A 16,513-nucleotide genomic window follows, 5' to 3' on the forward strand; every position below is an offset into this window, starting at 1 on the left:
CATTTCTTTTTTTTTTTTTTTTTTTAACATCTTTATTGGAGTATAATTGCTTTACAGCGTTGCGTTAGTTTCTGCTGTATAACAAAGTGAATCAGCTATATGTATACATATATCCCCGTATCCCCTCCCTCCCTCCCTCCCTATCCCACCCCTCTAGGTGGTCACAAAGCACAGAGCTGATCTCCCTGTGCTATGCAGCCGCTTCCCACTAGCTATCTATTTTAGATTTGGTAGTGTATGTATGTCAGTGCCATGCTCTCACTTCGTCCCAGCTTACCGTTCCCCCTCCCCATGTCCTCAAGTGCATTCTCTACATCTGCGTCTTTACCTGTCCTGCCTGGCATCATTTCTAAGTGAAGGTCTCTACTCAAAGTCTGGGGTCCTGTTCATTTTCCGTAAACTGTCTACATGAAAATGTTATTTCTTCTAACTTTCTCCCTTACTGAAGGTAATGACTACAGAAATAGAGAGTTCTACATCTGGCCAAGGCTGGTAACTTGATGCCTACTGGTATTATTGGGTGCAGGAGACAAAGTTAGAAAATGAATTAGTTGGGGCTTTGAATAGGAATAAAATATCTGCGGCTATAGTTTTCTACTATAGATAAGTAGTGGACCAGTGGCAGAGAAATTAAGAAGGAAGATGATATGAAGAATAAATTATATGTCTTTTTAATTGGCTGGCAAGGCAAAGAAATAAGTAAGCCATATTTGAATTTATTTTGCTGGAAAAATAGCTCTCCGCTGGGGCTGGATTCTTGAAAACTAGAAATTTCATATAGGAACAAGATTTTCAACACATATAATATTGGCAAAACTTTTAATGTAATTCTCAATGCTCCATAATTAACAGTGACTTTTGACCACAGATTTTCAGATGGTTTATACTAGTGGAGCTCATCCAGTGACAGATCACCACTCCTTCCCCCTACTCCTTGACCCCCCAAAATTTGGCAATATCTGGAGCCATTTTTGGTCGTTACACTGAAGATTTCTTCTGACATCAAGTGGGTAGAGGCTAGGGATGCTGGTAGACAGCCTACAATGTACAGAACACACCCCCTCACCTCCAGAGACATATTTGATCTCTTACCTCATCAGGTTAGATTTGCCAAGTGAATTATGGCACCAAATTTTTTAAAATGTGGTTTTCTGAGCTATCTGGATTTGGAAATGAAGAAAAGAAAAGGTGGAAGTGTATTGGGATCATGGTTTTAATTTCCTTAAAACTCTTCAAAAGTTTCCCATTACATTTAGCATAAATTCAAAACCATAACATCACCCATAAGCCTTTTAAGTACCTGGCTTCTGTGATTTTTCAATGGAATCTTTTACCTCCCCCCCTTCCTTACTCTCTGTGCTTAGTGGAATGTTTTCTTCTGGTTTCTTGCAGAAGCTCATCATCTCTTTCAAGCTTTTACACATGCTACTACCTTTACCTGAAATATGCCTTCTTTTTCTCCCAAACATACACACCCCCCACATCTTTCCCTCACCCCACATCAACTTAACCTTTCATGTCAAATCTTTTTTTTCAATTGAAGTATAGTTGATTCACAATGTTATGTCATGTCACATCTTAAATGTCATTCTTCAGAAACTACTTCTCTGACACCCGAATATTAATTATTCTCTGTTCTAGATCTCCATGCTCTTCTTGTGACATTTCTGGCTGCTGTATAATTAATTCTTGTGTGGTTGGGTTTTGTCCATCACTTTCACTAAATTTTATGCTCCTAGAAGGTAGGGGAGATGTTTGTTTTTCCCTCTTTGGATTCCCGGGGGCAGCAGCACAGGCTTGGCACAAGGTCAGCACTAGGTAAGGAAGTGTTTCAGGAACAGCTAAAGGGTCGTGGGGTGAGAGGAGGAAGCAGAGAGTGTTTTTCTGGTGGAGGTATTCAAGAGGAGGTGGTGATGGGGCAAATCCTGATCCCGCTCAGACATGGAGGTCCCCAGCCAAGTACAGAGCTGACTGCATCCCAAATGCCTTAGGATCAGAGGGGTCTCCTCCACCCACCATGGTCTCGCTTGACCCTGCAGATCAAAGAAGAGCCCGTGGGGCGCTTGTAGCCGAGGCGCCAGTGGAGCCAATGAAGGGGGTCCTAGTGCTCCCACGCGCGCTCGAGCGCCCCGCGTTGGTGGGTGTAGCAGTCAGTCATTTCCCAGGAGCCCGCCCAGTGACCAGATCTTTCATGTCCTCACTGCACTTTTCATGCATCAGTTTAAGGCGAGTGTCATTTCTTCAACGGGATGGAGCAGGTGCGGTTCTTGGCCAGATACACCTACAGCGCGCAGAAGGATGTGCACTTCGACAGCGACGTGGGGGAGTTCACTGCGGTGATCGAGCTGGGGAGGCCGGACGCCGAGTACTGGGAGCACTGGAACAGCCAGAAGGACCTCCTGGAGCGGACGCGGGCCGAGCTGGGCACGATGTGCAGATCCAGCTACTGGGGTATTGGGAGCTTCGTGAGGCAGCAGCGAGGTGAGCCGAGGCAGGCGGGTGGCCAGGGGGAGGCGGTGTGTGTGTGTGTGTGTGTGTGTGTGTGTGTGTGTGTGTGTGTGTGTGTGTGTGTGACAGAGAGACAGAGACAGAGAGAGACAGAAACAGAGACAGAGACTCAGTCTGGGTGAGCGTTGAATTGTGAGCATTACACGTTGAGAAAGTTACTTTGAGAGGGTGAGACAGGGAGTGAGTCTCACAGGCTGTCGGGGAGACAGTGTGTGACCTTGTCAGTGTGTGATTGTGAGAGGGGAGAGAGCATGGGGTGCGAGGAGGGGCCTGAGGTCTGGGAGGACCGGGAGGGAAGGGAGGTGTGTGGGGAGGGATGCAAGAAGGATGGATGGATCCAGGCATCCTTGGCGGTGCAGTGGGAAAGGTGAGGTGGGAGAAAGGGGGAGGGGAGATGGAGGAATACTGATTGGGTGGTTGGTTAGGGAGGAGGGAGGGGAATTTAAGTGTCTGTGGTTGTGCTACCCAGAAAAGAGCTTTGGAACTTGGACATTTATGGAAAGGTGTGGTAAAGGGGCTTCAGCAGCTAATCTTCCTGGACAAGGGACCCTTTGCTTCATGTCTGAGTCTTTTGGTTCTATGGTCAGGGAGAAACTTTGACTCTGGGTGTTTGGCTTTAGGTCAAAATTTTATCCTCTGCTCAGGCTTCAGCTGCATGACTCATGGTTTTGTTCTGTGGTCTCTGAAAAAAAAAACTCAGTATCTTGCTAAAAACTGAATAGTTTCCAAACCAGTTTGGAGCTGGTTCTGGGGTTACACAATTATAAGAATTATTATTTTTTAATTAGTGACTTTCCTTCCTGCTTTCCCTCTCCTTCAGGACTCAAGTTTTTCTTGGGATTCAGCTTATAGAGTTAGAGATTCACCTGTGTCTTTCCTTCTTCCTAGGGTAGAACCTTTTCTGAGGTGTTCTAAGGTGTGAGTGCCTGGAGACAGCTTTCCCAGGATTTCATCCTCTGTCTCCACACACACACCCCTGCTGTTCCCTAATTTATCCACACTGCTTTGAATCATATTTTCTTTCAAATTAAACAAGGGTAATAAATAGCTCTGGTATATTGAAGGCTAAAACAGTTACTGTTTTACATACCTTAGGTGCATTAATCCTCACATAATGCTAAGAGGTAAATTAAGTATAATTATCCCCCTTTATAGGTGAGAAAGCACAGGAGAATGAAAAAATTCTCCCGGGGTCATTGTATCTGTCACCCTAGACAAGCTCCTTAACCTCTCCCACTAAGAGGGAGAGCCTGGATTTCAACCTTGGCAGTCTGCCTTCAGAAATTATGCTTTTAATTAATACACTATATGCCTTGCAAAGGTTTGTAAACACTTCAACTTAACAATGAATTACTATCCATACTATGAAACACACACACACACACACACACACACACACATTTCCTCAACATCTCTCAAATCTAATGGACCCATGCTGTAAGAATTAAAGTCAAGGCTTATGGCACTAACTCCAAAGTTGGGCCACATGGCCAGCCTGGCCTACCTGAGACTGCAGTGTGGTCCGGAGACCGATGGTAGAAAGGCAGCCAACCAACGAGACCTACTCTGTCCCCCTCACTTATCCCCTCTACCTTTTTCTCTCCTAGTGGCGCCTACAGTGACTGTGTATCCTGCAAAGACACAGCCCCTGCAGCACCACAACCTCCTGATCTGCTCTGTGAATGGTTTCTATCCAGGCCACACTGCAGTCAGGTGGTTCCGGAACGGCCAGGAAGAGGAGGCGGGGGTGGTCTCCACAGGCCTGATCCCTAATGGAGACTGGACCTTCCAGACCATGGTGATGCTTGAAACAGTCCCTCGGAGTGGAGAGGTCTACACCTGCCACGTGGAGCACCCCAGCCGGACCAGCCCTGTCACAGTGGAATGGAGTGAGAAGCTTTCTGGCCTCATAAGTTCCTCAGCCACCAAGGAGGGGACTTTGATTACCCCTGAGTGTCCGGTTTCTCCTCTCCCTGCACCGTATTTTTATTTGCTTCATGTTCTTCTCTATTTCAGCACAAGTTCCTGGGGGTAGCCCTGTGATATCCTGTGATAGAAATCCTCTGACAGTTTGTAGACATCCTTTGATAGTTTCTATAAATACCTATACCCACTGGTGAGACAATTCTGCCTGGCAGGCAGAGAAGACGTGTCCCTGTTCTGAGCCTCTGTGATATCACAATTCATGGTCACCCCATTGCCCAAGGCACCAGACCCTTGGGCAATGTAAGGCTGGGCTTGTGCTTCTGACACTTGTTTCTCTGAGATGTTCGCTGTGATCTGAGAAGGGCACATCCTCTACAATACAGGGACCTTCCTGACGTGAGGGGAGTCCAATCTCAGCTCTGCCTTTTATCGTATCTGTCACCCTAGACAAGCTCCTTAACCTCATTCAGCCCCAGGGTCCTCATCTATCAGATATTGAAGTCATGTGGCCTTATGTTCAGGGCTGTAATGTTTAAATGAATTCAGTGCCTTAACCTTGAAGCTACTCAGTGTGATTTTAAAATGTTTTCCTAGGAATGGACAATTACTCTACTTCTTCCAGGGAAGCCTTCTTTCTCCATTCTCAAAGCTCTCAGTCTTAGAGACTGAATTAGAGAAGTTGGATTTGGGATAAGAATCACTAAAACTAGCTTCTTTTCCCAGGGGCACAGTCTGAATGTGCTCAGAGCAAGATGCTGAGTGGAATCGGAGGCTTTGTTCTGGGTCTGCTCTTCCTTGGGGTGGGGCTGTTCATCTACTTCAGGAATCAGAAAGGTAAGGAGCCTGTTGGCAGCTGAGACTCCCCACAGACGTTTTGGGGAAGAAATATAACTTTTCTTGGTTAGTTCTCTCTATATCAATGACCCTGTATAAAGTCTTTCTTTACCTAGTTGACCTCAAATTTCCTGGAAATCCAGAAATTGACAGTCCATGATTAGCTGTGGTTGAAACATAAACGGCGATGGCCTGCAGAGATACAAAAAAGGTTAACATGCATGGAGATTTTGGGTGGAGATCCTGGGGCAAATGCAGGAAGAGACACAGGGGTGATGAAATTACACTGGATTTGTGTGACAGAACCTTCATCCTCTCAGTGTCTGTTCTCTCTACCCTGGCATCATCTGAAGCGGGTTGTGGTGTTAGAGAAGTCTTAGAAGAGTGGTCTGGGCCCGGGGACATTGTGTTTGGGGATAGATTTACCTACGTATCTTTTAAGTATATATCTTCCCTCCTCTTTTCCAGAACACCCTGCACTTCAGCCAACAGGTAATGCTCTTTAACTCTCTTTTAGAATCATATTTAGTCTCCCTAGAACAGATGGTAGAAGTGACAAGACAGGAGATAGACATAATGAGAAGGACTTTGGATCTGACTTCTGATCAAGCAGTTTACATTAAAGCTTCTTCTCTCCACTAAGCAGAGGGCTTGAACTCTAAAGTGGCTTTGGCTCAGGGAGACTTAAGAATTTTTTCCCTTCTTACTGCAGTGCTTTAACATGAAGTTCTGAGAGACAGAGAGAGGGAAAAAAGCTGCTTGTAAAGTTAAGACAGGAAACGACACTGTCCTCTGTCTCCTGCAGGACTCCTCCGCTGAAGTGAAGACGGATGGTGACACTCAAGGAAGAACCTTCTGTCCCGGCTTCTTCACGGCCTAAAAAGGTCTCCTGCTTTGCTCTTATTCTTCCAAAACGAGAGTGTTTCTCAGGATCTGGTTTGCTCCTGGTTGAGTGACCCTGCAGAAAACGTCCTTCTTGCTGGTTTCCTCAGCCCCCACGTTTGACCTGGACATTCCCCATATTGATTGCAACACCTTATCTTCATTCTTTCCCGGTTCCCTCTGTTTTCAACCTTTACTGCCTCCTGTGCACCTGATCTCATCTTCTGTCCATAGTATCATATAATGTTTTTCTCAAATAAATATGGAGTGACAAACATCTGCTTCATACAGTTTCAAGGAAAGAAGAAGAAAGAAAAGAGAAAGGGAGGATTTCATCGCAAAACAATTAATGGTTATTATTTATATTCCTGAATTTTGGTCACTTGTGGAACTGGAGGTTTCCTTGCTTCTTTCCCTGTTTTTTCCTTGAGTTTTCTGCATTTTGTCATTAGACATGTTTTCCTGAGCTAGGAGAAAGCCCTTAATTCACCCTATCATGATGGTTTCCTGCATCTTTGTCATCTCAAAGATAAGCACACTTTATAAAAATCTGTTATTATTTAAAAATTACAAAATTTATAATCGTGCTCTTTTTCACTTTTTCCATGATTTTTAAAGAAAGTATCGAATCCTGGGTTAGTTCACACCTTGATCACCTCTTTAATTAGACTAATGGTGGGCTTCAACATTTGTCTTTTACTGTCACTCAGATAAACATCAGTGACATGCTGACTCTTTGTCTGGGATGCATTCTTCCCCATAAATAGGTTTTGGAAGGCCATCAGGACAGAGCCACAACTCAAGTCAATAAGATGCATTTCTGAGGCCCTCCAGTTTCTGTCACAAACTTACTGTCTTTCACGGAAAAATCCTGTATGGATCTTATCTTAGCAGAAATCAGAGACAATTCTGAGAAACAAAGGAAAATTTATGAATACTGGAATGTTCATCCAAACAATTGAAATACCCTGCAGTTGGAAGACAAATGAGAATCCCTGTTATGGAATAATCCCCAAAATGCACTTTCAGTAGGTATAGGAGATTTGTATAGTATACAACATTAAAAAAAATAAGACAGAGGAGGAGAATAGAAATATATAACTATACCCATTCATTCATTCTATCTGTCTATCTATCTATCTATCTATCTATCACTTACTTACATTTGTAAATATAAACAATGGCAGGATTTTTTTTTTTTAATGGTTGCCTTTAGGGCCAGATAAGAGAATAGGTTGAAGGGGACAAATATGAAAGCCAGACTTTTTTGAATATATTTAATAGTTTTAACTTGAGGGACATTCAAATATTTTATGTAATAAAAAATTTAAATCAAAAGTTTAACAAGGAGATACATAAAAACTAAAACCAGACTGGAATGATTAAAACAAACTTGACAAAAAGTATATGATGGGAAACAAGCTAGAAAAGTAAATCAAACTTTTTTTGACCCTCGCATAAAAGATTGTGGAACTATAATTGTAAATAAGTATATAGTTCTAAATTCCAAAGACTGTAATAATGTAAGGGAGTTGGATAGGCTCAGAGAAAGGTAGTTAAATTGGTTAAGAAGATGGTGGGCTCTGCTATTGTATTCCATCTGAAGAGTCAGTTTCAAATGTAAATTAAATCTAAAGAGTAGTTAATAGATTCAGAAGTTTATTTCAAAGTAATAGTTGAATTCTCCACAGTCAGACATAACTATTATTTTCAAGCAAATTGAAAGCTTATCTTTGCATATGTTAATTATACTGTGTTATTTGTGTGAAACAGGTTATCATCCTGTGGGAGTTTGATAAACCAGTAGTCATGTCTGCAATGTACATATAGTTGGGATAAGTTCTATTTGATCCCAGGTTGCACCTTTACTGTCACTTTGTTCTCTGAGATGAAAAAATAAACTTATTTTTTCTCATTTTATTTGAGACCTGTGGTGTGAAATGATAAGGTAGAATTATAGTATACGGTATGCATATATCTATGAAGATGCTTTCTGCTGCTAGTAGCAGATAATCCAATCTAATTGGCTTTACTTTTCTTTAAGTTATTTATCTCACATAACAAATAGACCCAAGGTAGGGAATCTCCAGAGAAGGTCAATTCATCAGGCCAGTTGCATCATCAATGATCTTAAAGGCAAGAAAAGAGAACTGTTTCTTCTCTTGTGGTTTTATAAGGAGCAACCAAACTTTTTCCAGAGTTTTCCCAATAGACCCACTTCCCCACACATTAGGAGGACCATGGATTACAATGGCAGGCTCGGACAAACCATGATTCATCCTTTGTGACGTGGGCCTGCCTCCCGTGATGCACAAGGGAAGAAAAGGTTTAAAATCATCTTTTTTAGAGAGAAAGAAATGGTCCATGGGTAAGGAGGATGATTTTAGGGTATGGAACTATTCGATTGTGTTTTTAGTAATTTCTTTATGAAGGATGATAGGTATTTAATGCACAGTATCATTGCAAGGATTTTTTTTTTAGCATTGAGACCTAAATATCAGCCATAAGCCACTTCCTTCCCCCACAAAAAGCAAGCAAGCAGGAGGATTATTTACTTGATTTTAGAACATATACTGACTCTTAATTTTGTGAGGAAAATTATATTTTCCAGGGAAATTATTTTTAAAAGACACATAATGAGGAATGACTCACTTTTTAAAGTGCTAAAACCTATTATACCTCTATTTTATTAAGCACTTTTTGGCATTGATTCATTATTTGTTATATACACCAGTAAAACAAAGTCCAGAATTAGATCCCTGGACATTTGAGGTTTAAATTTGTATAGAGAGTTTCAAGTTGTTTGTCAGGTATATCCCATACTCATTCCTTTAAACAAAATGAATACTTCACAAATATGCATGTGCAAATGTTCATAGCAACATTAGTCATTATAACACCAAACTGGAAACAATCCTAGTATCCATCAGTCAGTGAATGGAAAAACAAAATGCACTGTATCTATACAATGGAAAACTATTTAGCAATAAAAAAGAACAAATGAAACACATTTAAAAGAATTGATGATACATGATGCAAAATGGATGAACTTCAAAAATATACTAAGTGAAATAAGCCAGACACAAAAGACTACTTGTCATATGATTCCATTTACATGAAACATCTAGAAAAGGCAAATTTATAGACTGAAAGCGAAGCAGTGGGTCTCTAGGGCTTGGGGTGGGGGTGGGAATTAACTGTAAACAGGAAACTTTTTGGGGTGACAGAAATGTTCTAAAACTGGATTGTGGTGATAGTTGCACATATCTATAAAATTACTAGAAATTTCCCAGTTGAGTATGATGTAAACTGTGGGTTTGCCATAATTAGCCTTTATTATGTTCAGCTCTGTTACTTCCAGATCCATTTTATTGAGAGTTTTAATCATAAATAGGTATGGAATCTTGTTAACTGCTTTTCGTACATTTATTTAAATAATCATGTAAGTTTTATCCTTCAGTTTTCAATATGGTGTATCATGTTGATTGATCTGCTGATGTTGAAACATCCTTTCATCCCTGTAATAAATCCCACATCATGGTGTATGATCCTTATCATGTATTGTTGCATTTGGTTTGTTAACATTTTGTGGAGGATTTTTACATGTATGTTCATCACAGAAACTGGGCTGTAATTGTGTGTGTGTGTGTTGTATCTGTTGCTATCAGGATAATGTTGAATCATAAAATGAGTTAGGAAGCACTCCTTCCTCTTCAATTTTTTGGAATAATTGAGAACAATACATATTAAATCATTGAATGTTTGGTAGACTTCATCTGTGAAGCCATCTGGTCTTGGATTTTTGTTTTTTGAGAGGTTTTTGATTACTCTTTCAATCTCTGGGCTGGTGGTTGGTCTATCAGATTTTCTGTTTCTTCATGAGTCAATCTTGGAAGGCTGGATGATTCTAGGAATATGTATATTCTTCTAGGTTGTCCAATTTGTTGGTGTATAGTGTTCATAATATTCTATTATAGTTCTTTGTATTTCTGTGGTATCCGTTGTTATTTCTCCTCTTTCATTTTGGATTATATTTATCAGATCCTTTTCTCTCTCTCTCTTTTTTTTTCTTAGTCAGTCTAGCTAAAGATTTGAGAATTAAAAAAGAAAAAGTTTTGCCAATTTTGTTTATCTTTTCAGTGAATCAGCTCTTAGTTTCGTTGATGATCCTTTCTGTTGCCTTTTTACTCTCTATTTCATTTATTTCCACTCAGATCTTTAATATTTGCTTCCTACTGTCTTTGGGATTCATTTATTCTTCTTTTTCTAGTTCCTTTAGGTGTAAGGTTAAATTGTTTATTTGAGATTTTTCTTGCTTCTTGAGGTAGGACTGTATTGCTATAAAAGTCCCTCTTAGTATTTCTTTTGCTGCATCCAAAGGTTTTGGTATTTCATATTTTTATTTTCATTTATCTTTAGGTACTTTAAAAATGTCTTCTTTGATTTCTTCATTGACCTAACGGTTATTTGGTAGCATGTTGTTCAGTCTCTGTGTATTGGTGATTTTTCCAGCTTTCTTCTTGTAGTTGATTTCTATTTTCATACCATTGTGATCAGCAAAGATGCTTGCTATGAATTGAATCTTCTTAAATTTATTGAGACTTGTTTTGTGTCTCAACATATGGTTTATTCTTGAGAATGTTCCATGTGCACTTGAGAAGAATGTGTATTCTGCTGCTTTTGGATGGAATGTCTTTATAAATATTTAAAATCCATCTAGCCTAATGTTTTATTTAAAACCAATGTTTCTTTGTTGATTTTCTTTCTAGATGGTCTATCCATTGATATAAGTGCAGTGTTAAAGTCCCCTAACATTATTGTGTTGAGTGTTGATTTCTCCCTTTAGATAGATTAATACTTGGTTTATATATTTTGGTGCTCCTGTGTTATGTGCACATATATTAATAATAGCTATGTCTTCTTAATGAATTGTTCCACTTATCATTATAAAATGTCCATCTTTGTCTCTTTATCATTTTTGGCTTGACGTCTATTTTGTCTGATATGAGTGAGGCTCCACCCACTTTCTTTTGGCTGCCATTTCCTTGGAATATCATCTTCCATCCCTTCACTTTGAGCCTGTTTGTCTTTAGAGCTGAGGAGAGTCTCCTTAGAGGAAGCATATAGTTGGGTCTTGTTTGTTAATCCATCCATCCACTGTGTGCCTTTGATTGGTGAATTCAATTCATTTACATTTAGGGTGATTATTGATAAATGAAAACCTAGCACTAACATTTTGTCTTCTCTTTTCTGGTTGCTCTATATCTTCATTATTTCTTTTCTTTGTGTCTCTGTCTGCCATTTTAGTTTGGTGGTTTTGCATAATGTTTTTCTCAGTTTCCTCTTTTTTGTTTCATGTGTCTCCTCTAGGTTTATGTCTTTTGGTTACCTTGAGGCTTGTATAAAATGTCTTACAGATAAAATAGTACTTTTTCTGCTGATAGCATCGTATCTTCATTTGCCCATACGGGTTCCATCCTTCTCCTCTTCTTCTCTTATGTTTCTGTTATCTAAAATTATCCCTTTCCATGTTGTGAGCTTGTTAATAAATTGAGGCAGCTATAGCTATTTTTACTGCTTTTTTTTCTCCCTTTCCCCTTCAGGCTATAATGAAGTGTTTTAAAATCTGTTGTGATATAGAGTTGCAATTTTCTGATTCTGTCTGTCAGTATATCACCTTACTTAAAGTTTTGTGTACTTTTGCCTTTTTGTCTCAGGTAGAAGGGCACTTTCAACTTTTCTTGTAAGGTTTATGTTGGTGACCTCCTGCAGCTTTTGTTTGTCTGGAAAAGGCTTTATTTCTCCTTCATATCTGAATGGTAACTTTGCTGGATAGAGTATTCTTGGCTGACAGTTTTTACCTTTCAGAAGTTTGAGTTTGTCATTTCACCTTTCTGTCAAGTTTCTGCTGAGAAATCTGCTGATAGTCTAATGAGGGTTCCTTTGGAGTATACCATCCTTTTTCCTTGGCTGCCTTTAAAATTCTTTCTTTGTCATCAATTTTTTTTTTTTTTTTTTTTGCAGTACGCGGGCCTCTCACTGCTGTGGTCTCTCCTGCTGCGGAGCACAGGCTCCGGACGCGCAGGCTCAGCAGCCATGGCTCACGGGCCCAGCCGCTCCGCGGCACGTGGGATCTTCCCGGACCCAGGCACGAACCTGTGTCCCCTGCATCGGCAGATGGACTCTCAACCACTGCGCCACCAGGGAAGCCCTGTCAGTAATTTTTGAGAGACTTATTGTAATGTGTCTTGCAGAGATCTTTTTGCATTGAGATAATTAGGTTTGTTCTTAACTTTGTGGACTTGCATATCCACTTCCTTTCACAGGTTTAGGAATTTCTCAGCTATCATTTCTTTGAATAAACTCTTTGCTCCCTTCTCCCTCTTTTTTTATTTTTATGTTTTTGTGATACCCATTATCCTAATTTTCCCTTTGTAAAAGAGTCAAACAATTCTCATAGAATTTCCTCATTTGTTTTTAGATCTTGAGTCTCTTTTCTCTTCTACTTGTATCATTTCTTGATTTCTATCTTCAAACTCATTAAGTCTCTCTTCCATATGGTCTCCTCTATTTCCAATGCTTTTAATGCATTCTTTGTCTCATTTATTGATTTCTTCAGCTCTAGGATTTCAGTTTTTTTCTTTTTAGAGTTTCTACCTCTTTTGTAAATATTCCTTATGTTCATTCATTTTATTCCTGAGCTCATTGAACTGCCTTTCTGGATTTTCTAGTAGCTCGCTATTTTGAAATCTGTCAGATCACAATAGTCCATGACTTTAAGTTTGGTTTCTGGAGAATTGCCATTTTGTCATTTTCTCTTTGTGGTACCATGTAACAATGGTTGGTGTATTTGAAGTAGTGAACACCTTTCTTCTTTAGGGAAAGCTTTAAAAAAAATTTAAAACCTTAATTCTGAGTTCTTTCTGTGTTTTCCGGTAGGTGGTGCTACAGCACAGGTTTTTTGGTTTCTCCTACCGGAGCTGCCTCTGGTTATGTTTGAGAGTTGGCTATTTCCACCTCTCACTGCCTCTGTCAGAGGTGTTGGCCACCGTTAGTACCCTCGTTGCTACTGCTTGTACTTCCTGGGTCATTGGTATCTTGCGGCTGCCAGTGTCGCTGGCATTGCCACCTGGGGCGATGGGATGATGAGCACTTCTGGATGCAGCATGGGGGTCTCCTGAGTCACAGGCTCTGCTGCTGTTGGGAGGGGAAGAAGAGGGTGGGGGGAGGGGGGCCAGGGTCAAGGGCTTTTCTACCCTGTCCTGAGTTGTCAGTTACACTGGAACCACCACTGTGGGCAGAGGCCGGGGGGTTGCAGTTGTGGGTTCCTCTGTGATGGAAGGATGGGGTTGTAAGCCCCCCTACTGCTGCTGCCTAGTTCCCTGTGCCTGTGGGCACTGTTGTGGCCAAGAGACTAGAGTCCTGTGTGCTCCACCTCCCCTGTGGCTGCTGGGTTCTCCAGGGCTGCGAGCTCAGCTGCTTAGCCTGGGGGCGCTGGATCACAGGCACCACCTTCACTGTTTTCCCGCTTTGACTTCTTTGTGTGTTCCAGTCCACCCACCTGCAGATATATAGATGTGTGGAATTCTCCGGCATCCTAGTGTGTCAAGGCACAGCCATCTTTGTTGAGTTGTGGATGTTTCAGTGGTTGTAGATGAGGGGGACAGACAAAGGAAACATCTCACTCCACCATAATGGTGATGTGTTACTCTCACCATTTCTTATTAATAATATTTTTTCCTTAAATGAAGGGACCACTGACCTGCTTCTCACAAGTTCCAGATTAGTGGTGGTAGCTTCCGAAAACTACAGAGAATATTCTGAGACTATTTGGACAAGACTCATGCTATGCCAACTGGCTTGCTGACAGCTAAGACCCCATTTTCCCCAATGTATTGCAACCCTTCAGGCTTACTACAAGTGAGTCCTAGTCCGTGACAATTAGTAGTACTCAAGGCATTCTGTAATGATACAAATTTCAGTCTTCCTGTTGTTCAACAAGTCTGTGCTTCTGATGCCACTTGTTTGTTTGCATGAGTGTTGCAATTTATTTTCCATAAAAACAAACCTGTGGTCTCACACAACAAGAGCAAAGACTAGAACTTCTGTACTGATAACAGCTCTCTTCGAGAAACCAATATAACTGCCTTTTCTTCGGGAAATAAGCCTTTATTTGACACTTCTCTTACAGAACAGAAGCTGAGCAGGATTGCTTCTCCTCTTTCCTTCAGTGAAGGAGCTCAGCCTCGAGATCACCTGTAGGAGTAATGGTTTGGTGACAATTGCTGCATTGTTTTATGTGACCTGTCCTTCTATTGAATTAATATTGCAGAAAAGTTGAAATATATAATATCTAGAGCAGCACATTTTTATTATTCATAAATGTATACAACATACAATTTAGATCATCGTCATTGGTTCATTCTCTTTTAAAATAAATTTGTAAGATTTGTATATTGTATGTGAAATTTATATGAACAACTTTTGATAGTGCTCTCTTTAACTATGTTTCAGTATATATATTATACAATTAGTAAATTGCATATCAAACTTATATGAACAAGTTTTGGTACTGTTCTCTTTCATTCTATTTCAGTATGTTCTTGATATAGAATTACTTTTCTTTGCCATTCTTTTTATCCTATAATCTAAGGTGAAGCTTAGGTTGACTTTCGCAGATTTTCACATGTCACAACTAGTGAATTCTGAGTAAATTATGATTTTCTCTTGGTCAAATGAAGCATGAGATTCTCCTGGTTGCAACTGCATAATATCCAATAGTACTGAACTATCACCAGCGTCTTAGGGACCTAGATTGTTCTGGAATCCAGGGACAATAGTGACTTCTACCCAACCTCTCCAAGAATTCTGAATTCTCCACATTAATAGAAATATATTATTCCATGGTAAGCAAGATACTATTTCTATTCTATTCCAAAATGTTCAGATTAGCACTAAGTTATGCCAAGAAATCTAAAATACTGATTGAGGATGATGGATTAGATTTAGGAATTTGGAGGCCTCTGCAACCTCAATAAGCAGGAGACTTGTGGGGAGCAACGGGCATTATTACATAAGACAAATGCAAACACTGTCATTTCCAGAGGAGGGTTACAATGTTGATGAAGGGAAATTTTAAAGAATTATAATGGCTGTACTGTAGCCACTTCAATTTACATAATGCTGTCAGTCATTAAAAGGAGTAGTTTTATTGATACACATATCCGTGAATTAAAGTGATAAAAATAGTTTAAATGTAAGGGACATTATTTTCTTTAGAAATTAAATCTGAGGTGGTATGATGTGATGGCTGAGCTTGCAGGGTTTGAAATTACATGTAACTTAGCTCAATCTGGAATGTACCATTTACTAGTCTCGTATCCCTTCGAAGATTATCTAACCTAACACTATTGTATTTTCTGCATTTGTAGGATTAAAAGGGGTACTTGAATCACTGAGATGACGTGAGAATTACATTTTAAAAAGACATATAAAAAGTCTTTGTATAATTCTGGGTACTAAGTAAAGCTCTCAAAATTTACTCAATAATTTTGTGTGTGTGTGTGTGTGTGTGTGTGTGGTACGCGGGCCTCTCACTGTTGTGGCCTCTCCCGTTGCAGAGCACAGGCTCCGGACGCGCAGGCTCAGCGGCCATGGCTCACGGGCCCAGCCGCTCCGCTGCACGTGGGATCCTCCCGGACCGGGGCACGAACCCGCGTCCCCTGCATCGGCAGGAGGACTCTCAACCACTGCGCCACCAGGGAAGCCCTACTCAATAAAATTTAATCATTTTAAAGCAGCATGATGAGTACTGTCACTAGAAATATTAAGGCACATAAAGAATGGCTTGGGCAGAATGTGAATTAATGCATAATTTTAAATAAATAGTTGCATTTAAAGTCCATTCTAAATCTGAAATATTATGTTTATGTTAATATAATGTGTAATAATGATCTAAAAGTAGAATTACATTTTTAAGATTATATGACTACATCAAAGGATATAATTCGTAGTTTTTTCATAGGGTTCTATTTATGAAGACTCCATAATGTATTCATTAGCAACATCTTCTTATAATATCTTCTGGGGATAAAGCAAGAGAAGGTGAATTATAAGAGGACATGTTCCCAAGAAAGTAAGAAAATCCTAATGGGAGCCAAGAATAAGGAATTGAACATAGTTTACATAAAATATTAATTATTCTAAAGAGGAGGTGTTGTGTCAAAGGCTGACTTTGACTTTTTATCGATCTTTCAGTCACTTGCAAACTCTGATCAGTACAGCTGGCTTTATCACATTGTTAAGTTAAATGTTACAAAGATGCCTTCAAGATCTTCCATTCCACGCAGATTGCCTCCTCTAA

At 40.1% G+C, this 16,513-nt stretch overlaps 1 protein-coding gene across 4 annotated transcripts; it reads left to right on the plus strand.

The window, feature by feature from the left end:
• The first annotated feature begins 2,175 nt into the window (after positions 1–2,175).
• On the plus strand, positions 2,176–8,069 carry LOC131763295 (HLA class II histocompatibility antigen, DRB1 beta chain-like). Of its 4 annotated transcripts, none has more exons than XM_067006392.1 (5): positions 2,176–2,481; positions 4,116–4,397; positions 5,158–5,268; positions 5,737–5,760; positions 6,074–8,069. In XM_067006392.1, exons 1-5 carry the CDS (start codon positions 2,250–2,252, stop codon positions 6,085–6,087), a joined length of 663 nt encoding a protein of 220 aa, XP_066862493.1. In that variant the 5' UTR covers positions 2,176–2,249; the 3' UTR covers positions 6,088–8,069. The 4 variants fall into 4 exon arrangements, with proteins under 4 accessions (XP_066862493.1, XP_066862495.1, XP_066862492.1 ...); XM_067006394.1 differs by having other exon boundaries at positions 2,185–2,481; positions 4,206–4,397; XM_067006391.1 differs by lacking the exons at positions 5,737–5,760; positions 6,074–8,069 and adding an exon at positions 5,385–5,453 and having other exon boundaries at positions 2,203–2,481.
• Positions 8,070–16,513: the final 8,444 nt, after the last annotated feature.

Source organism: Kogia breviceps, chromosome 10 (genome assembly GCF_026419965.1).
Source record: "Kogia breviceps isolate mKogBre1 chromosome 10, mKogBre1 haplotype 1, whole genome shotgun sequence".
Lineage (NCBI taxonomy): Eukaryota > Metazoa > Chordata > Mammalia > Artiodactyla > Physeteridae > Kogia > Kogia breviceps.

Bases quoted from the DNA above. Each gene is read 5' to 3' on its own strand.
- LOC131763295 (XM_067006391.1), top strand. From the start codon at position 2,250: ATGGAGCAGGTGCGGTTCTTGGCCAGATACACCTACAGCGCGCAGAAG. The intron at 2,482-4,115 runs GTGAGCCGAGGC...TTTCTCTCCTAG, and splicing joins CTTCGTGAGGCAGCAGCGAG to TGGCGCCTACAGTGACTGTG. The intron at 4,398-5,157 runs GTGAGAAGCTTT...TTCTTTTCCCAG, and splicing joins CCCTGTCACAGTGGAATGGA to GGGCACAGTCTGAATGTGCT.